A 13,890-nucleotide genomic window follows, 5' to 3' on the forward strand; every position below is an offset into this window, starting at 1 on the left:
AAAGATTGAGAACTATTATTGCTTTTAAGAACTGGAAGTAGGTAAAAGGGAAAATTCTTGTTTAAGATTATCCTATAAAAGGCATTCATGTAAGTTTTTCACTTTATTAGTTAAGAGACTACCCTAAATAGAGGCAGTAACAAACAAAATCTTCTAGAAGAAGCAAACCTGCCACTCTGTTTAAAGGAAGAAATCATATTTAGGTAGATTAAGTGAAAAGGAATTTATCAGGTATTGAGAGTTCAGAGAAAAATGAAGTCATCCTTAACTTGTCAAACATGTAGAAACTAAGTAAAACTTAGTCAAGACCACAAACCAAGATCACACCACAGGAAGAGCCTCTTAGGAAACTGGCCCACAAGCATGGCCACTGCCACAAGCCAATAGAATGGATCCTAACCTGTCCTTGCCTCTTTGTATCACTCACTCCAGACACAAGTTCCCAGTCAAGTGTATCAGAGTGGCACCACTGCCGGGGGTCCAGGACAAAGTCCATGTATATTAGATATGTGTATGCGTATAAGTTATAGGCACCCAGTCTTTCCAGTTTCCTTGCCCAAAAGATTAACAAAAAGGCAACACTGCAAACGGGGTTAAAACAGTAAACAGACAAAAGGGACAACAAAGGATCACTTTAAAGTCCAATGAGTAGAATGAGACACCCAAGAATCCTTCCAATCTTCCCTTTAGTAACTGTGTGCCTCCTTCTGCTTGACTGTTCCAAAAAATATTTCCTGAAAAGTTAACTTCACAAAGTACAAAATTTTTAAAAACTAAAATTTATAATATTTCTCAGGTAGTTAATCTCCTTTCCAATATGTTGTCTTTCAAAATCACAAACACTTGCTGCAACCATACCTAAACTTACTATCCCACAGCAGAAATGGAATTCACTGAAATCCCATCAATTCTAAATAACAATAGTATAATACATATGTACATCTACTATATAATGTAATCTGACACTAAATTCTGCCTCTAAGATTCAGATAACTAAGTGGATTAGATTTATTCAAGTATCTGAAACTTAGATTTTAGAACAAGTAAAAATGTTTTTATAGCATTTCCTCCCAAAGTCACTATATTAACTACACTAAAACAGGCTATTCAGTAATAATTGAAGCTATTCTGGCCCTGAAAGGCTCCCAATTTCCTGTAAGTAAATAAGACTACTTGTCACATTTTAAAAACTAGTTTTTATAACTGAGATTTAATACTAGTGACTACTATAACACAAGACATGCGTTTTTCAAGTTCATTTTACTTACAAGCATTTCTAAAAATTTCTTCTCAATAATAAACTCTGCTTTCCACCCAAACATTACTTTTACATTAGAAAAGCAGACTCTGGATCTAGGTGGCTGTCATTTACTAGCTGTGTGACTTTGGGCAAGTTACTTCACCTATTTTTGCTTCAAATTCTTATCTGTAATTTGGAAAGTGTTGGGAAATTGATGAGTGAATATATGTAGTGTTAAAAATGCAGTTTTTGAGAAAATTTCAGACCAAATAGGCTGAGAAAACTATTTACTAGTAACCAAAACCAGAACACAAAACCAATGTAAACACAGCATACTTGCTCAATTTTTAAAATACAATCAATAATACTAGAGAGAAAAAAGACAGGAAACAAACTACCTGAAAAGTTAATCTGAATGGGGCTAGCAGCAGTACCCCAACTGTACAGAACCACCTATGAAGTCTTCTCCTCACACTCCCCATCCCCGCAAATCAATCTCAACCTAAGCTTCTATATTCAACTACCAATTTACAGGGAATTAGGAAAATCTAGAATATGGGTAACTGCAGGACAAATGACCTGGCTTCTTCAACTAAGAGCAAGGAGTCCTGGCTGGTGTGGCTCAGTGGGTTGAGTGATCGATTCCTGGTTGGGGCCCATGCCTGGTTTGTGTGCCAGGTCCCAGGCAGGGGGCACCCAGGAGGCAACCAACAGATTCGTTGGTGTTTCTCTCCCTCTCTTCCCATCTCTCTAAAAAAATAAAATAAAATCTTTTTAAAAAGTGTAAGGAAAAAAAGAGAAGAAACATACAAATTAAGAGGCTTGAAAGAACATCAGTCAATTACAGTGTGGGACCTGGATTCTGATTTTTTTTTAAAAAAGAAAAACTAGAAAAATGAACAGAAACATATTTAAGAAAAACAAAACGAAACAATTCCATGTGCAATGATCTGTTCAGATCTCATTAAATTTCACTGGACTGGTAAAAGGATGTTCATTAAAAACAGTTTCAGAAAATTTAATAATTATGTAGTGCTTGCTATTGTCAGGCATTGCTTTAAGAACTCTACAAATATCATTTCACTTATTAACCACAATAACCCTATGAGAAGTACTACTGTCCCTATTTAATAGAGAAACAGGCATAGAAACCTCATCTAAAACTTCCTCCCAGGTCATAAGGCTGGAAGTGGCAATGCTCAGATTCAAACTTTGGCAATAAAGTTGGTGCTCTTAATTATATCATATCATACTATCTCTCTACATGATGTGGTGGAAACAGCGGTCTGGTATCAGATAAAACTGCCTAAATCCCCATCTCTCCTTATGTTATATAAATTACTTCTCAGAATTTCTGTACACTCACTTGCAAAAGTGTTAATGTTTATTTTAATGAGTTTTAAGGAACAATGAGAATATATATTGCCCTGTATTACAGTCTCCAGCTTATGAAGCCCACAAGAAATCGTTTTCACTACCCTTCCTGGTAAAATTAATTAAAAGAGCTAATAATTCATTAACACATAACAGAAACAGTGGAATAGCTCTACCTTTTAATTAAACCCAAAAGCACCCAAACCAACTTTTCAACACACATACGAACTTCAATAGCAGTAATTCAGAAAAGAATATTTTATACTATGAAATTTAAACTTATCATCAGCAGAAACAAGAGTATGCAATCTAAAGTATAGCTAAACTTAAATGAATTAAAACAAAACAAAACAACAACAAAAAAAACTTATTCCACACAAATAGACCTACTGCCCAGAAAGTGTATGAAAACTTTGTTTATGCTGGTGATTCTCTAGCCTGATGTCTGGTTAATATAAGGCAAAGTAGTTTTATCATAGAAAGGAAGGTAAATTTAATGAGTATGTTAAAAAAAAAAATCAACTTAAAAGGTAGCTTTCTGTTGTTACCCTGTGAACACTTTTGTGCTTATTTGTTAAAGTACCAAGTTCTTTGGCGGCAGAAATGTTTTAAGATCATCTAGGTATTCCTAGCGCCTAGCAAGATGAAATTGGCACCATACAGCCTCTAGTATTTCTTTTTATTTTAAAAAAATTTTATTTAATTACTTTTAGAGAGAGGGGAAAGGAGAGAGAAAGGGAGAGAAACACTGATGTGAGAGAGAAACGACGACTGGTTGCTTCTCACACACCCTCAACAGGGGACCTGTCCCACAACCCAGGCACATGCCCTGACCGGGAACCGAACTGGCCACTTCTCAGGCCTGCACTCAATCCACTGAGCCACACTGCCAGGGCCAGCCTCTAGCATTTCTTAAAAGGAGAGTGATTGACAGGTTTTGTCTAAAAAATGAAAAATAATTTGTCCAAAAGATCAATTAAAGGCTATTTACTTTAGTAAAGGAAAATTAACTATTATAATCCTTTAAATATCTGCCTAGCGTATTTGAAATCACTTATACAAATTCAATTTACTTAACAATAGTAATATTTTACCTCTTAAGATATGCTTTCGGACAAAAGAATTTCAGCTCTGCTTACTGAACTAAATTTCAAGGTTGACTGTAGTCAATTTTGTTTTGGGCAGGTTACGCTGGGAATTAAAAATCAGTTTGATTTAGAAATGACTTGGGCAACTAGGTTTCAGCACAAACATTAAATTCCAGACAACAGAACTAATAGTCATTTATGAGGCAGCATATAACCTATGCACCACCTAGATTTTTCCCCCATTGAGCTGAAAAACCATAAATACACACATCAAAATCCACCTTTTCCATGAACTACATTTCCAGTTGGGATCCTTTAAAATTGTTGTCTTTCATCTTTTCCATAGTTTTATTTTCATGGTTCATTAATGGTTAATTAAGCACAATGACTTTTAGAAAGACTGCTTAACTTTGAATACAGGCTCTGCTACCTACTAGCTGGATAAACCTTAGGACTTATTTTCCTCAACAAAAAAATGAGGGTAAAACAATATTTACCTCATAGGAATAACAAATTAATAAATATAACACACTTTGAGTAAGTCAGTTTCTGGCACATTAGTTATCACTGTTATTAAGTGTATAAAATTTAATCATAAAACAGATATGAAAACCTGAAGTCTGATTCAGAATTGTTTTATCTTTAACTGAACATATAAAAATGAATTATAAGCAAGAATGTGCCCCAGATATCTTACTGTTTCAAAATTTAAAGTGGCATGTGCCCTCCTCAGCCAAGCTTTTAAACAGCCACAGATAAAATTGCGTAGTTCAATTCATTCAAAATATAAAGGCTTCATAACGCTTTCCCCCAAAATTTCAAGAGCTCTAAGATATTATCCAGTATCAATTAAAAGAATATTTATATCAACATGTACAAACCGTTTTGAGTATCCTGAAAAAAAAAAAAACCTTCCCCAAACAATAAAGTCTCATCTAAGTTTATGTCCAGTAGGCAATGATGGCAAAAAACAAACTGACTTGTAATTTCTATAAAGCACTTTAAATGTTTTCCTTTTCTTGTTAAACCACCAAAGAAAGAACAACAAAAAAATCCTAAAAGAACCGACAAAAATAAACTTTTGTCAAAAGAATGTAGTAAATTGCAACTCACTCCCTAGGGAAGATGACAGTTTATTTTACTATTAATTACAAAGTTCTCATTCACAGTATTTTATTATTTTATCTTTTAGATTGCAACTTGAAACTCGAACACTGAAATTAACTGTTTCTGGTTTCCATTTTATCTTTTTGTTTTCAGTTAGACTTCTGGATCTTATGGTTAAAAAACAAACAAAAATCGTCTTTCAAGGGCACAAAAAGCAGACACTCCACAGATGAAGTTTGTTTTCAGTTGTCTTAAACTCTAATAAATGTCCGAAACTTAACAGAACTCTGATTCCCTTTCAAGTACTACACATAAAAGACCTAAGAAAAGACCAGCAGTCCACCAAATTACAAATCTAAGTCTACTGAAGACTACCAGTCACTTTCCTTTTGGATGAGATTTACACAGGAAAGTGACTTCTGTTACTGAACTATAATATAAACCACCCATGAACTCCGTTTTTCCTAAGAAATAAATATCAACGTTAAAAGCAAGTATTTCAACGAATATGACAAACCAATCTCAGCTCAAAGCTGGCTGATAAAATTAACACTACAGCGTAATTTCAAAACTATAAGCAACTACAACAAACCAACCAACCCCGCACCCACTCTTATATAAACTTTTGAAGTAAGTAAACTTCGGCCTCACCTTGCTCTTCACCTACCAAGGACTCTTCAAGATAAGACATCAATTGCAAGAAGACCAAAAGATCAAAAGATTCAGTTGCTGTCACCAAAGGAGAAACAACTAAAAAATTCAGACGGCTTGACGTATTTAAGTTACCGAAGAAGCTCGGGGCACTTCCCCAAGCTACAGCCATTTTAGATTCAGCCTTTCTTTTGAATTTCACGGGTGGGGGGAGGGGTGAGAGGTAGATTTAAAACAGAAAAAAAAATTTTTTTTCGTTATAATAGTTCAAAATCTACCAGCTTATTTTCGTGGGTGGGGGAGACAGGTGGTGGATAGACTTAACTCTAAATCAACGAAAACACCTCGCTACCAAGGAGAACCAGAACGCTGGGGGGCTAAAGGCTTTTTCCCCTCACATACCCCCCACACTTGACTTACACAATTATTTCCTTAGACTTTCCTTCATTGGAAAAAAGCCGTTGGCTCTAATATACGGAGAAAAGAAAAAGAAACCCGTAAACCTAGTCACTCAACCGCCAAGCCGAAACGCCTGGAGAGGAGCCAGAAAGCCGCAGGTGAGCGTTCCGACCCGCGGACCAAAGTTGAAGTAGGAGCACTCAGCAGAGACGCGGCGGCGCTCGCACTGAGAGCACCAGGCGCAGGAGGAGGTGCGCGGGGCGAACCACGAGACCCGTGGGCTACGCTGCCCCTCCTGGGACCGACCTACACCCAACCACCTGTGTGAGAACCTCCTTCAACTTATTTCAACACCCGGCCGGTCAGGAACCGGGCGGAGTCCCGCGCCAGAAAGACCCTACATTTCTTACTACCCCATGGTTTGGAACTCCTACTCACCGGGTATCGGCCGAGCCACGGCTAGGGACCAAACACAGAGTCTGAGGGCGCGTCCTCAGCTTCCTGATCCCGCAGAGGTGGAGAGCCCACAACCATAACAAAGCTCTTCCCAAAATGGCTGCCCGGCCCACAAGGCCCAGGAGGGGCAGAGCGGTGGAGGGGGAGGAGCGATGACCAGCCCAGCCCTCCTCCATTCGACCCCGCCTCACACACGCCCACCCAGCCCCACCGCCCACTGGGGGACGCAAGCGCACGCGCCCTGTACCGATGACCCTACCCTCACCTCACGCCGCCAACGTTCGGACGCGTGAACGGCAGTTATTCCCTGCCCCGCCCCATAGTTCCCTTCGCCTCGGCTAGAGGCGGAGGCCATCCGAGTCTACTACTGTATTCCCCTTATGCCCCTGCCCAACACTAAGGCCTGGACGCGTGTCAATGATTGGGTGGTGTGTATATGTGTACCCGGTTTTCCCCGCCCCTTCGTTCTTTACCCTCCTACACCTCGCTTCTGGACAAACACACGTCTCCAAATTACCTCTACAAGTACCGGCAAACCGGTTTCGTAGGAGCCTGCGTTTTCCGACCCTTTCCCACCTTCCGCTCCTTCACGTGCGGGTGTCGTTTAAGACTCCAGCCACCAGCGGGCCACACCGTCGGGCTCTGGAGGCCAGCGCGGCTGGTTCCGGCGCACTACCCGCTGGGAGTAGTAGTTCCGCCCCACGGCTGGCGTCACGCCCCCGACCCAGCACAGTGCGGATTTCTGGCCTCAGTGCCTGGCGGAGAAGCTGTTCTCCGACCCAGTCTCATTTGGCATTGCACGACGGGAAGGGGCGGCGCTGCCATATCAGACAAAGAAGGAAATAAAAGTGAAAGCTTATTCCAACTAGAAGTGGTTACTATTACGCAGAATTTGCTTTGAGTCCATCCTGCACTAGAAGCTAAACCACAAGATGGCCGGCGACCAGGCAGCTAGGCTACCTAGAATCCGAAGGGATGGAGGAACTGGCCAGCGTGGGCCTCTTGAGCGGTCACCTTATTTGTCTTAAGGATGATCAAATTGCTTGGTGCTGTTTCCCTTTGATACACTGTAAAATGGAAGCCCAGAGAAGGGAACAGACTTGTCCAAGGTCACATAGCCGTCAAAAGTTAAAAGTGAAGGGGACGAATGATCTTTCTGAGTCATCCGCAAATCTCTTACCACCACACCTTTCACAGCAGGTGAAAATCCTGCCTTTTAGGCTCTTTATTTCTTAATGAAGTTTCTAGGGCTCAGCAAAAAGAACGGAAGTAGACAGTTTTTAATTTTCGTAAATAGTATTAGTAATACAGGATCTTAATGCGCAGGAGATGTGCACCGTCGATCCTATAAACCCTGTCGTTATGCAAACTAAAAGATGAGTTTCAGAGGTGAAGAGCAAATTTGGCAAGTCACATTTGGCCTAGACTCCAAGTCTCTCCTACCTTCTTCCACCATCACTCTGAGATTGTTTCAGAAGTTGCACATTACCTTCCTGAACTGGCTGGGAAACCTAAAATAGAGGCAAGGATCGTTCAGCTAACCTACAGACTTTAAAAGCTGGCTTTCACTAGAATTAAGAGAATGACCCAAGACGGAAAGGAAAGCCCACCGTGGGAACCACTTAACGCTGGTAAAGTCCCCACCCGGATTCATTTTTTCTTCGGTTGTCAGGAAGTTGGGGACTATCTAATGCTACTTGCCGGAAGTTTCTTTTCAGGAGTACCTGGCTGTTCTTGCAGCACAGCTTTCCATCTTCCCGCGCGTCTCCGTCAAGTGAGTAGCAGGGCTGTTGCCGAAGGTGCAGGTTGGGAAAGTGGGCACTAAGGGTTGGCAGTAAACGAGAGCTGCGGGCATTGTCGGACAAAGTTTACGGTGGACCACTGCGTCCAGACTCCATCTCTTTCTCAGATGTAGGCACTGAGGCTTGCGGTTTGCAGCTTTTTCTTTTGGTGGGACAGTGTGAATACTGAGCGTTTTCGCCTGAATTGAGTGGATTAACTCTTGGATCTGTCCTTAATTCCCTCACCTGATTTTAAGTGGGGTCGTCCAGAAGGCTCTTACAGGTGATTTTTGAGCAAAGGTGTGTGTGGGCCCTGCAGATAAACGTGTGTCTGGGAGTCAGAAGGTGTATGTGGTAGATTTTAAGATCTACTCAGATGCCCAGGATAACCTCCTACTTGCTTCCTATGTATAGAATAAAGGCATTAGCCAGTATACAGGAGTTCTCAAATCTGATCAAGAAACTAGTTCATTAAAATTGTTAATGAATGAAGTGGCAACTGTGGGTTTTGATGTTTTTAGACATTTCATTCTCCTGATTAAGAATGGGACTCACATAAGACATCTGGATTCATAGTCTCAGTCACTTACTGGTTGCTTATATTAGGTTTCTTAACCATTCCCTCTTGTGTAAGGAAGAAATAATAGCTAATAGTTTTTTAGTGCTTTCTTTGTGCCAGGGACAGTTCTCAGCCCTTTACATGTACTAACTGATTTAATTTTTACAGCGATCTTGTGTAGTTACTATAATCCTTATTTTCAAAAGTGAGTGAACTGTATCAGAATAAGATTAAATAACTTGTCCAAACTCATGTAGCTAATAAATGGTTGAGCCAGATTGTTTAACTCCAAAGTCTGTGCTTTAGCTTAACAGGTTATACAGTCTCTCAGCACCGAGTTGATGAGGTTATTGTATTAAATGAGTTCATGCATATAAAACACAGTTACACTGTGGTTGACAGCTGAATTGTATTTTTTTTTTAAATAATTTATTTATTTGTTTGTTTACCTTTTTTTTTTTTTTTATTTTTAGAGAGAGGGGAAAGGAGAAAGAGAGGGAGAGAACATCTCTGTGTGGTTGCCTCTCACTCGTGCTCCCAAATGGGGACCTGACATGCAACCTAGTAATGTGTCCTAGCTGGGAATCGAACCAGCGACATTGAGCTCGCAGGCCGACACTCAATCCACTGAGCCACAGCAGCCAGGGCCTGAATTGTATTTTTATATCATTATTTTGAGCTGTAAACGCCTAAGTCCCAAAATAGACAACTAAGGGGGGAGGGGAGAACAGAGATCTTATGACCCTCAGTTTTAGAGAGGAGAAAATTGAGATGTCAAGGAAGCAGTTTATCACACAGCTGGGAAATGACAGAGTTGCATGCCCCCAATTGGGGAGCTGGCCTATAACCCGGCGCATGTGTCCTGACCGGGAATCAAACCAGCAACTTTTCAGTTCGCAGGCCTGTGCTCAACTCACTGAGCCACAGCAGCTAGGGCTGGGCCCTACTCATTTCAGAGAAGAAAAGGATCTATTAACATGTTACTGAATTTTTGAAAACATTCATGATTGTTTTCAAAGGAAATTGTTATATGGAAGAAATTCTTGTTACTTTTTAAAAATTATAAAATGAAAATTAAATGACATCTTATTTTGTACACAGCAACATGCTTCTGACTCAGACCGTCCACTTAGCTGTAAAAATACATTAATCAGAACTACCTGACATCCTCCTGAGCAAGACTTCATTAGGGGCCAGTATGCTGCACTTCATCCAGAAGTTTTCTCAGGCATCTACAAAGGTTGGTTTACTCAGCAAATATTTGAGCACTGCTTGCCAGGCATGGTTTGGCTGGGCAATAGCAGTGAAAAAGATGGAAAAAAAAAATCCTATCATATATTTGGGGGTGGGGGTAAAATACAAAAAAGTAAAATATTTAATATGTCAAGTGTTAAGTGCTGTGGAGAACTATAAAGCAGGGGAAGGCAATACAGATTGTCAACAACAGACTTAATAGGGTGGTCAGAAGTTAGTGAATGAGCCATGCAAGTAGCTCAGGGAAGAACATTCTAGACAAAAAGAAAAAAGAGGCCCAAAGATGAAATTGTTCCTACCATTATGAGGAATTACCAAGATTCTTAAATAACCATTTCATTTTTCCTCTCATCTTAACACTTCTTGAGTTACTCTTGATCTGTTAGTTGAAGTTTGGTATCTGCTCACTGAAGCACAGATCAGCAGGGAAGGTTATTTGGCCATATACCATGAAAGGCAATAGGGAATTTTTTTTTTTTTTAAGGCCAAGAAAGAAATATGGCCTTGGCTTTTGAGTCTGCTCAGACAAGTAAATGCTATTTTAATTCACTGTGAGAATTATAATGGAAGTGTACAAATGATACTTATAAGAGCATTAAACTAGATGGGAGAAAGCTTAAAGCTAAATTTTGAAAGACAAGTTTCCAAATAGTAAAGTAGTAAGCTAGAATTCTAGGCACAGACATGTAGAAAGGCATGGAATTATGAAAAGTATGACGTGTCCATAAGGCTAAATTGGAAGGTAGGTTGCTTTTCTCTACATAAAATAGAATTCTCCATGATTAGTGCAACTGCCTTTGCAATTTATAAATAGAAGAGGCAATTCAGAATGCCAAAATGTGAACATCCAGTCTTTACCTGTTCTTCTTTGAGATGTTTTCCTCATGGGATAAGCTTAGTGGTAACCCAAAACATCACTGGTTTCTGTTCAGTAGTTTCTTTTGCATTTTGTATAGCTGTTAATAGTCTTAGCCAGAAATAACATCACTCTGTAGTCCAATCTTTCTGTAAAGGTCAGTGTGCTAACAGAAGGCAAATAATCTGTTTTTATATTGTTCTACGTTGGAATTAACTTAAGACATTTGGTGATTAAAAAAAACAAAAACCTGTTTTTGTCTTCTGGTTCTATTTTCTCTGTAGATGCTGAAGTGCCCTTTCACAGTTGGACTAGGAGCCAGCAGCAGAAGAGAAATACTTTCTCTCAAGACATGTCTCCAGCAGGACTTCTCACCTTTGTTTCAAAGGCCTTGGCCCTTCTCATCATTTCTAGTGTATAAAAGCAGAACACAATACTATCATACTTCTCCATGCAGCTCTAAGAAGCACAAGCCAGTGCTTCCCGCCAGACCACCAAAAACTATGATGTACCTGCCTGACAGCCCAAAGCCAGCATTATATATATCTCTGGCAGGACTAATCCCCTTCTGTGTGCCACCACTGATCATGGTGATGACAAAGACGTATATCCCCATATTAGCTTTTACTCAGATGGCTTATGGAGCCAGTTTCCTATCTTTCATAGGAGGGATCAGATGGGGTTTTACTCTGCCAGAAGGTAGTCCAGCCAAACCAGACTTCCTCAATTTAGTTAGTAGTATAGCTCCTGTTGTGTTTTCATGCTTTGCTTTCTTTATTTCTGAAAGGCTCAGTGAAGCTATAGTCACAGTAATAATAGGTTTGGGGATAGCATTACATAATGAACTTTTTCTCTTGCCACATTATCCCAATTGGTTCAAAGCCCTGAGGATAGTAGTCACTTTACTTGCCTTTTTATCATTTGTAATCACTTTACTACTTAAAGGTATTTATCCAGAGAAAGGACCCAAGACACCTGGTCAGGTAGAATAAATACAAAACTATCCTGTAGATGATGTTAGCATGTTGGTTACAAGCCTTGTAAGGCTGTTTTGCATCTCTTTTTTCTTTTACCACTGTTTAGCTCTTTTGTTTCCCACCAATGATAATTTATTCACACTTTTTCATTTTCAGAAATCTTTATTTCATATGAATTATATGATCAACATCTTGAAAATCCCTAACAAGTTCTTTTCATGTCATAGTAGGTTACAGTTCTCAGTCTTACGAGAACATTCATACATTTCAGTGTTTTAATTATTTTGAAAAAGGTAAAAATAAAAAAAAGATGAGATGTACACGCCAGCGCAGGGCAACTTCACATGTTTCCAATTTATGGTTTGTAGCATGGTGTAATATGGATTTTATATACATGTATAGTCAGGTTTTTTTTTCTTTTTTCTTTTTTTGCCTTTCGACAAACCTTACTTTGCTTATAGATTTCCATTTTAATTTGGTCAAATATTGCTGAGCTGGATGTGTGGGCTTTTTTAGCAGGAGACAAATGCCTGCAAGAGGATCAAAATTACTACTTGGGACACATGGTGTCAAGAGGCCCTACAGGCAGAGCTTCTCCTGAACACATACTGTGTATCATTGGCTCCTGTTTTTGTGCCTTTTCTACACTCCCGGGTTTTTTCTTTTAGCAAACTGTAATACCACGCGTTCTGATTATAAAACTAATGGAGACTGCATTTTGAAAAAAATCAAGCAGTATAACGTATATTTAGTAGATTGCAAACACCTCCCAGATGCTTATCCCAGTGTTAAATATTGGTTGGTGTGTACTTTCAGGTTATCTATGTACAATATTCAGGAAATATAAAAACCAATGCATATTATAGAGATTTTACAAAAACTGAGTAATGCCCTTTGTAGTGTTCCATAATCTGGTGTGTGCGTGTGTGTGTGTGTGTGTGCGCTAATTTAGGTTTCACTCCAGATCACTGAATGTAGATTTTCTTCAATGGGTGCAACATATCTTACTGTAGGGTGAGCACGCTCTTTGTTGAACTTGACCTCTATCAATGGGTGGACATATATGTTTTCAGTCCTAAGCACAGGGTGGTCCTGAACCTCTGATTCCAAACATCTTTGCCTTTTGCTCCAATTACTCATCAGGCCCAGTTCCATGGAGTGGAATCACTGGGTCAGAAGATATAAATGCTGTTTATTGGAATCATCAAGTTGATACTGTTGAACCAATTTCCAAGACACCAACTATGCAGGAGAGGACCTCTGCCCCAGCCCCTCACCACATTTAGCCCTTAGCTAACCCTGCAAGAGAAAGAAAAAAAAAAAAAAAAGATGAAAAACCCCTTTTGAGGAAAACTTCAATCCACGATTGTCTGAAAAGTGGTTCCAGGGTAAAGTTTTCATTTCAGTCATCCCTGGTAATTGCATCTCCAAGCTTATTTTACCTGGTATAACCTAGTTATATGAGCTGAAGGATCTTTGGCTCTAAAATCATTTGGGAGTGGTAACATGAGGGGAAGTCGTGTTTAAAGAACCTTGACACATTTTTCCGTTTTTATCAGGATATTTGGCAGAGTATAGATGCAACTAATCAACAAAAAACACTAGCTGGTCAAATTTACTTAAAAGAATAAAGCCACTAATGAATAAAATTAGGAAAAGTCAAGTTGGAGCCATCTTGATATTCTAATGAAGGGCTAACTGGCTTCACATGTTTTTTTTCTACTTTTTTTTTTTTTTCCTATTTTTGTCCCATTTTTTTCCCTTTTGTCCCCCATCTCCATCCAGCCTACCCCTCTCCCACAGTCAATCTCTCCATTGTCCATGTCCACGAGTCATTCATACATGTTCTTTGACTAATCCCTTCCCCTTCCTTCCACCATTCCCACCTCCCTTCTCCCCTCCTACAGCTATCAGTCTGTTTCATGTATCTGGTTCTATTTTTCTCATTAGTTTATTTTCATTAGATTCCAGTTATAAATGAGGTGATATGGTATTTGTCTTTCGCTGACTGCTTATCCTAATAATCTCCAGTTCCATCAATGCTGTTGCAGAAGACAGGAATTCTTTCTTTCTGCTCCATAGTATTCCACTGTGTAAATGTACCAGTTTTTTAATCCACTAATCTACTGATGGGTCCTTGAGCTGTTT

General features: G+C 39.5%; 2 protein-coding genes across 3 annotated transcripts in view; one reads left to right on the forward strand and one right to left on the reverse strand.

Moving 5' to 3' along the window:
* Window positions 1–6,948, reverse strand: part of GPBP1L1 (GC-rich promoter binding protein 1 like 1) — a 45,877-nt gene extending 38,929 nt beyond the window's left edge. Inside the window, exon 1 of one of the 2 annotated variants that reach the window (XM_090269362.1) lies at window positions 6,833–6,948. The gene's annotated coding sequence lies outside the window, so the exon portion shown is untranslated. Of the gene's footprint in view, window positions 1–6,297; window positions 6,434–6,832 lie in introns of those variants that run through there. The other variant, XM_090269361.1, reaches the window with a different exon arrangement.
* A 149-nt stretch (window positions 6,949–7,097) lies between these two features.
* Window positions 7,098–13,479, forward strand: TMEM69 (transmembrane protein 69). The gene is made up of 3 exons (XM_090269363.1): window positions 7,098–8,089; window positions 9,757–9,895; window positions 11,050–13,479. The coding sequence occupies exons 2-3, from the start codon at window positions 9,854–9,856 to the stop codon at window positions 11,755–11,757; spliced, it is 750 nt and encodes a 249-aa protein (XP_090125489.1). The 5' UTR covers window positions 7,098–8,089; window positions 9,757–9,853; the 3' UTR covers window positions 11,758–13,479.
* Window positions 13,480–13,890: the final 411 nt, after the last annotated feature.

This window comes from Furipterus horrens, unplaced genomic scaffold (assembly GCF_987537825.1).
Source record: "Furipterus horrens unplaced genomic scaffold, mFurHor1.1.pri manual_scaffold_3, whole genome shotgun sequence".
Classification (NCBI taxonomy): domain Eukaryota; kingdom Metazoa; phylum Chordata; class Mammalia; order Chiroptera; family Furipteridae; genus Furipterus; species Furipterus horrens.

Excerpts from the sequence above, each read along its gene's own strand:
- TMEM69 (XM_090269363.1), top strand. The coding sequence starts at position 9,854 with ATGCTGCACTTCATCCAGAAGTTTTCTCAGGCATCTACAAAG. Across the intron at positions 9,896-11,049 it reads TTTCTCAGGCATCTACAAAG|ATGCTGAAGTGCCCTTTCAC; the intron begins GTTGGTTTACTC and ends TTTTCTCTGTAG.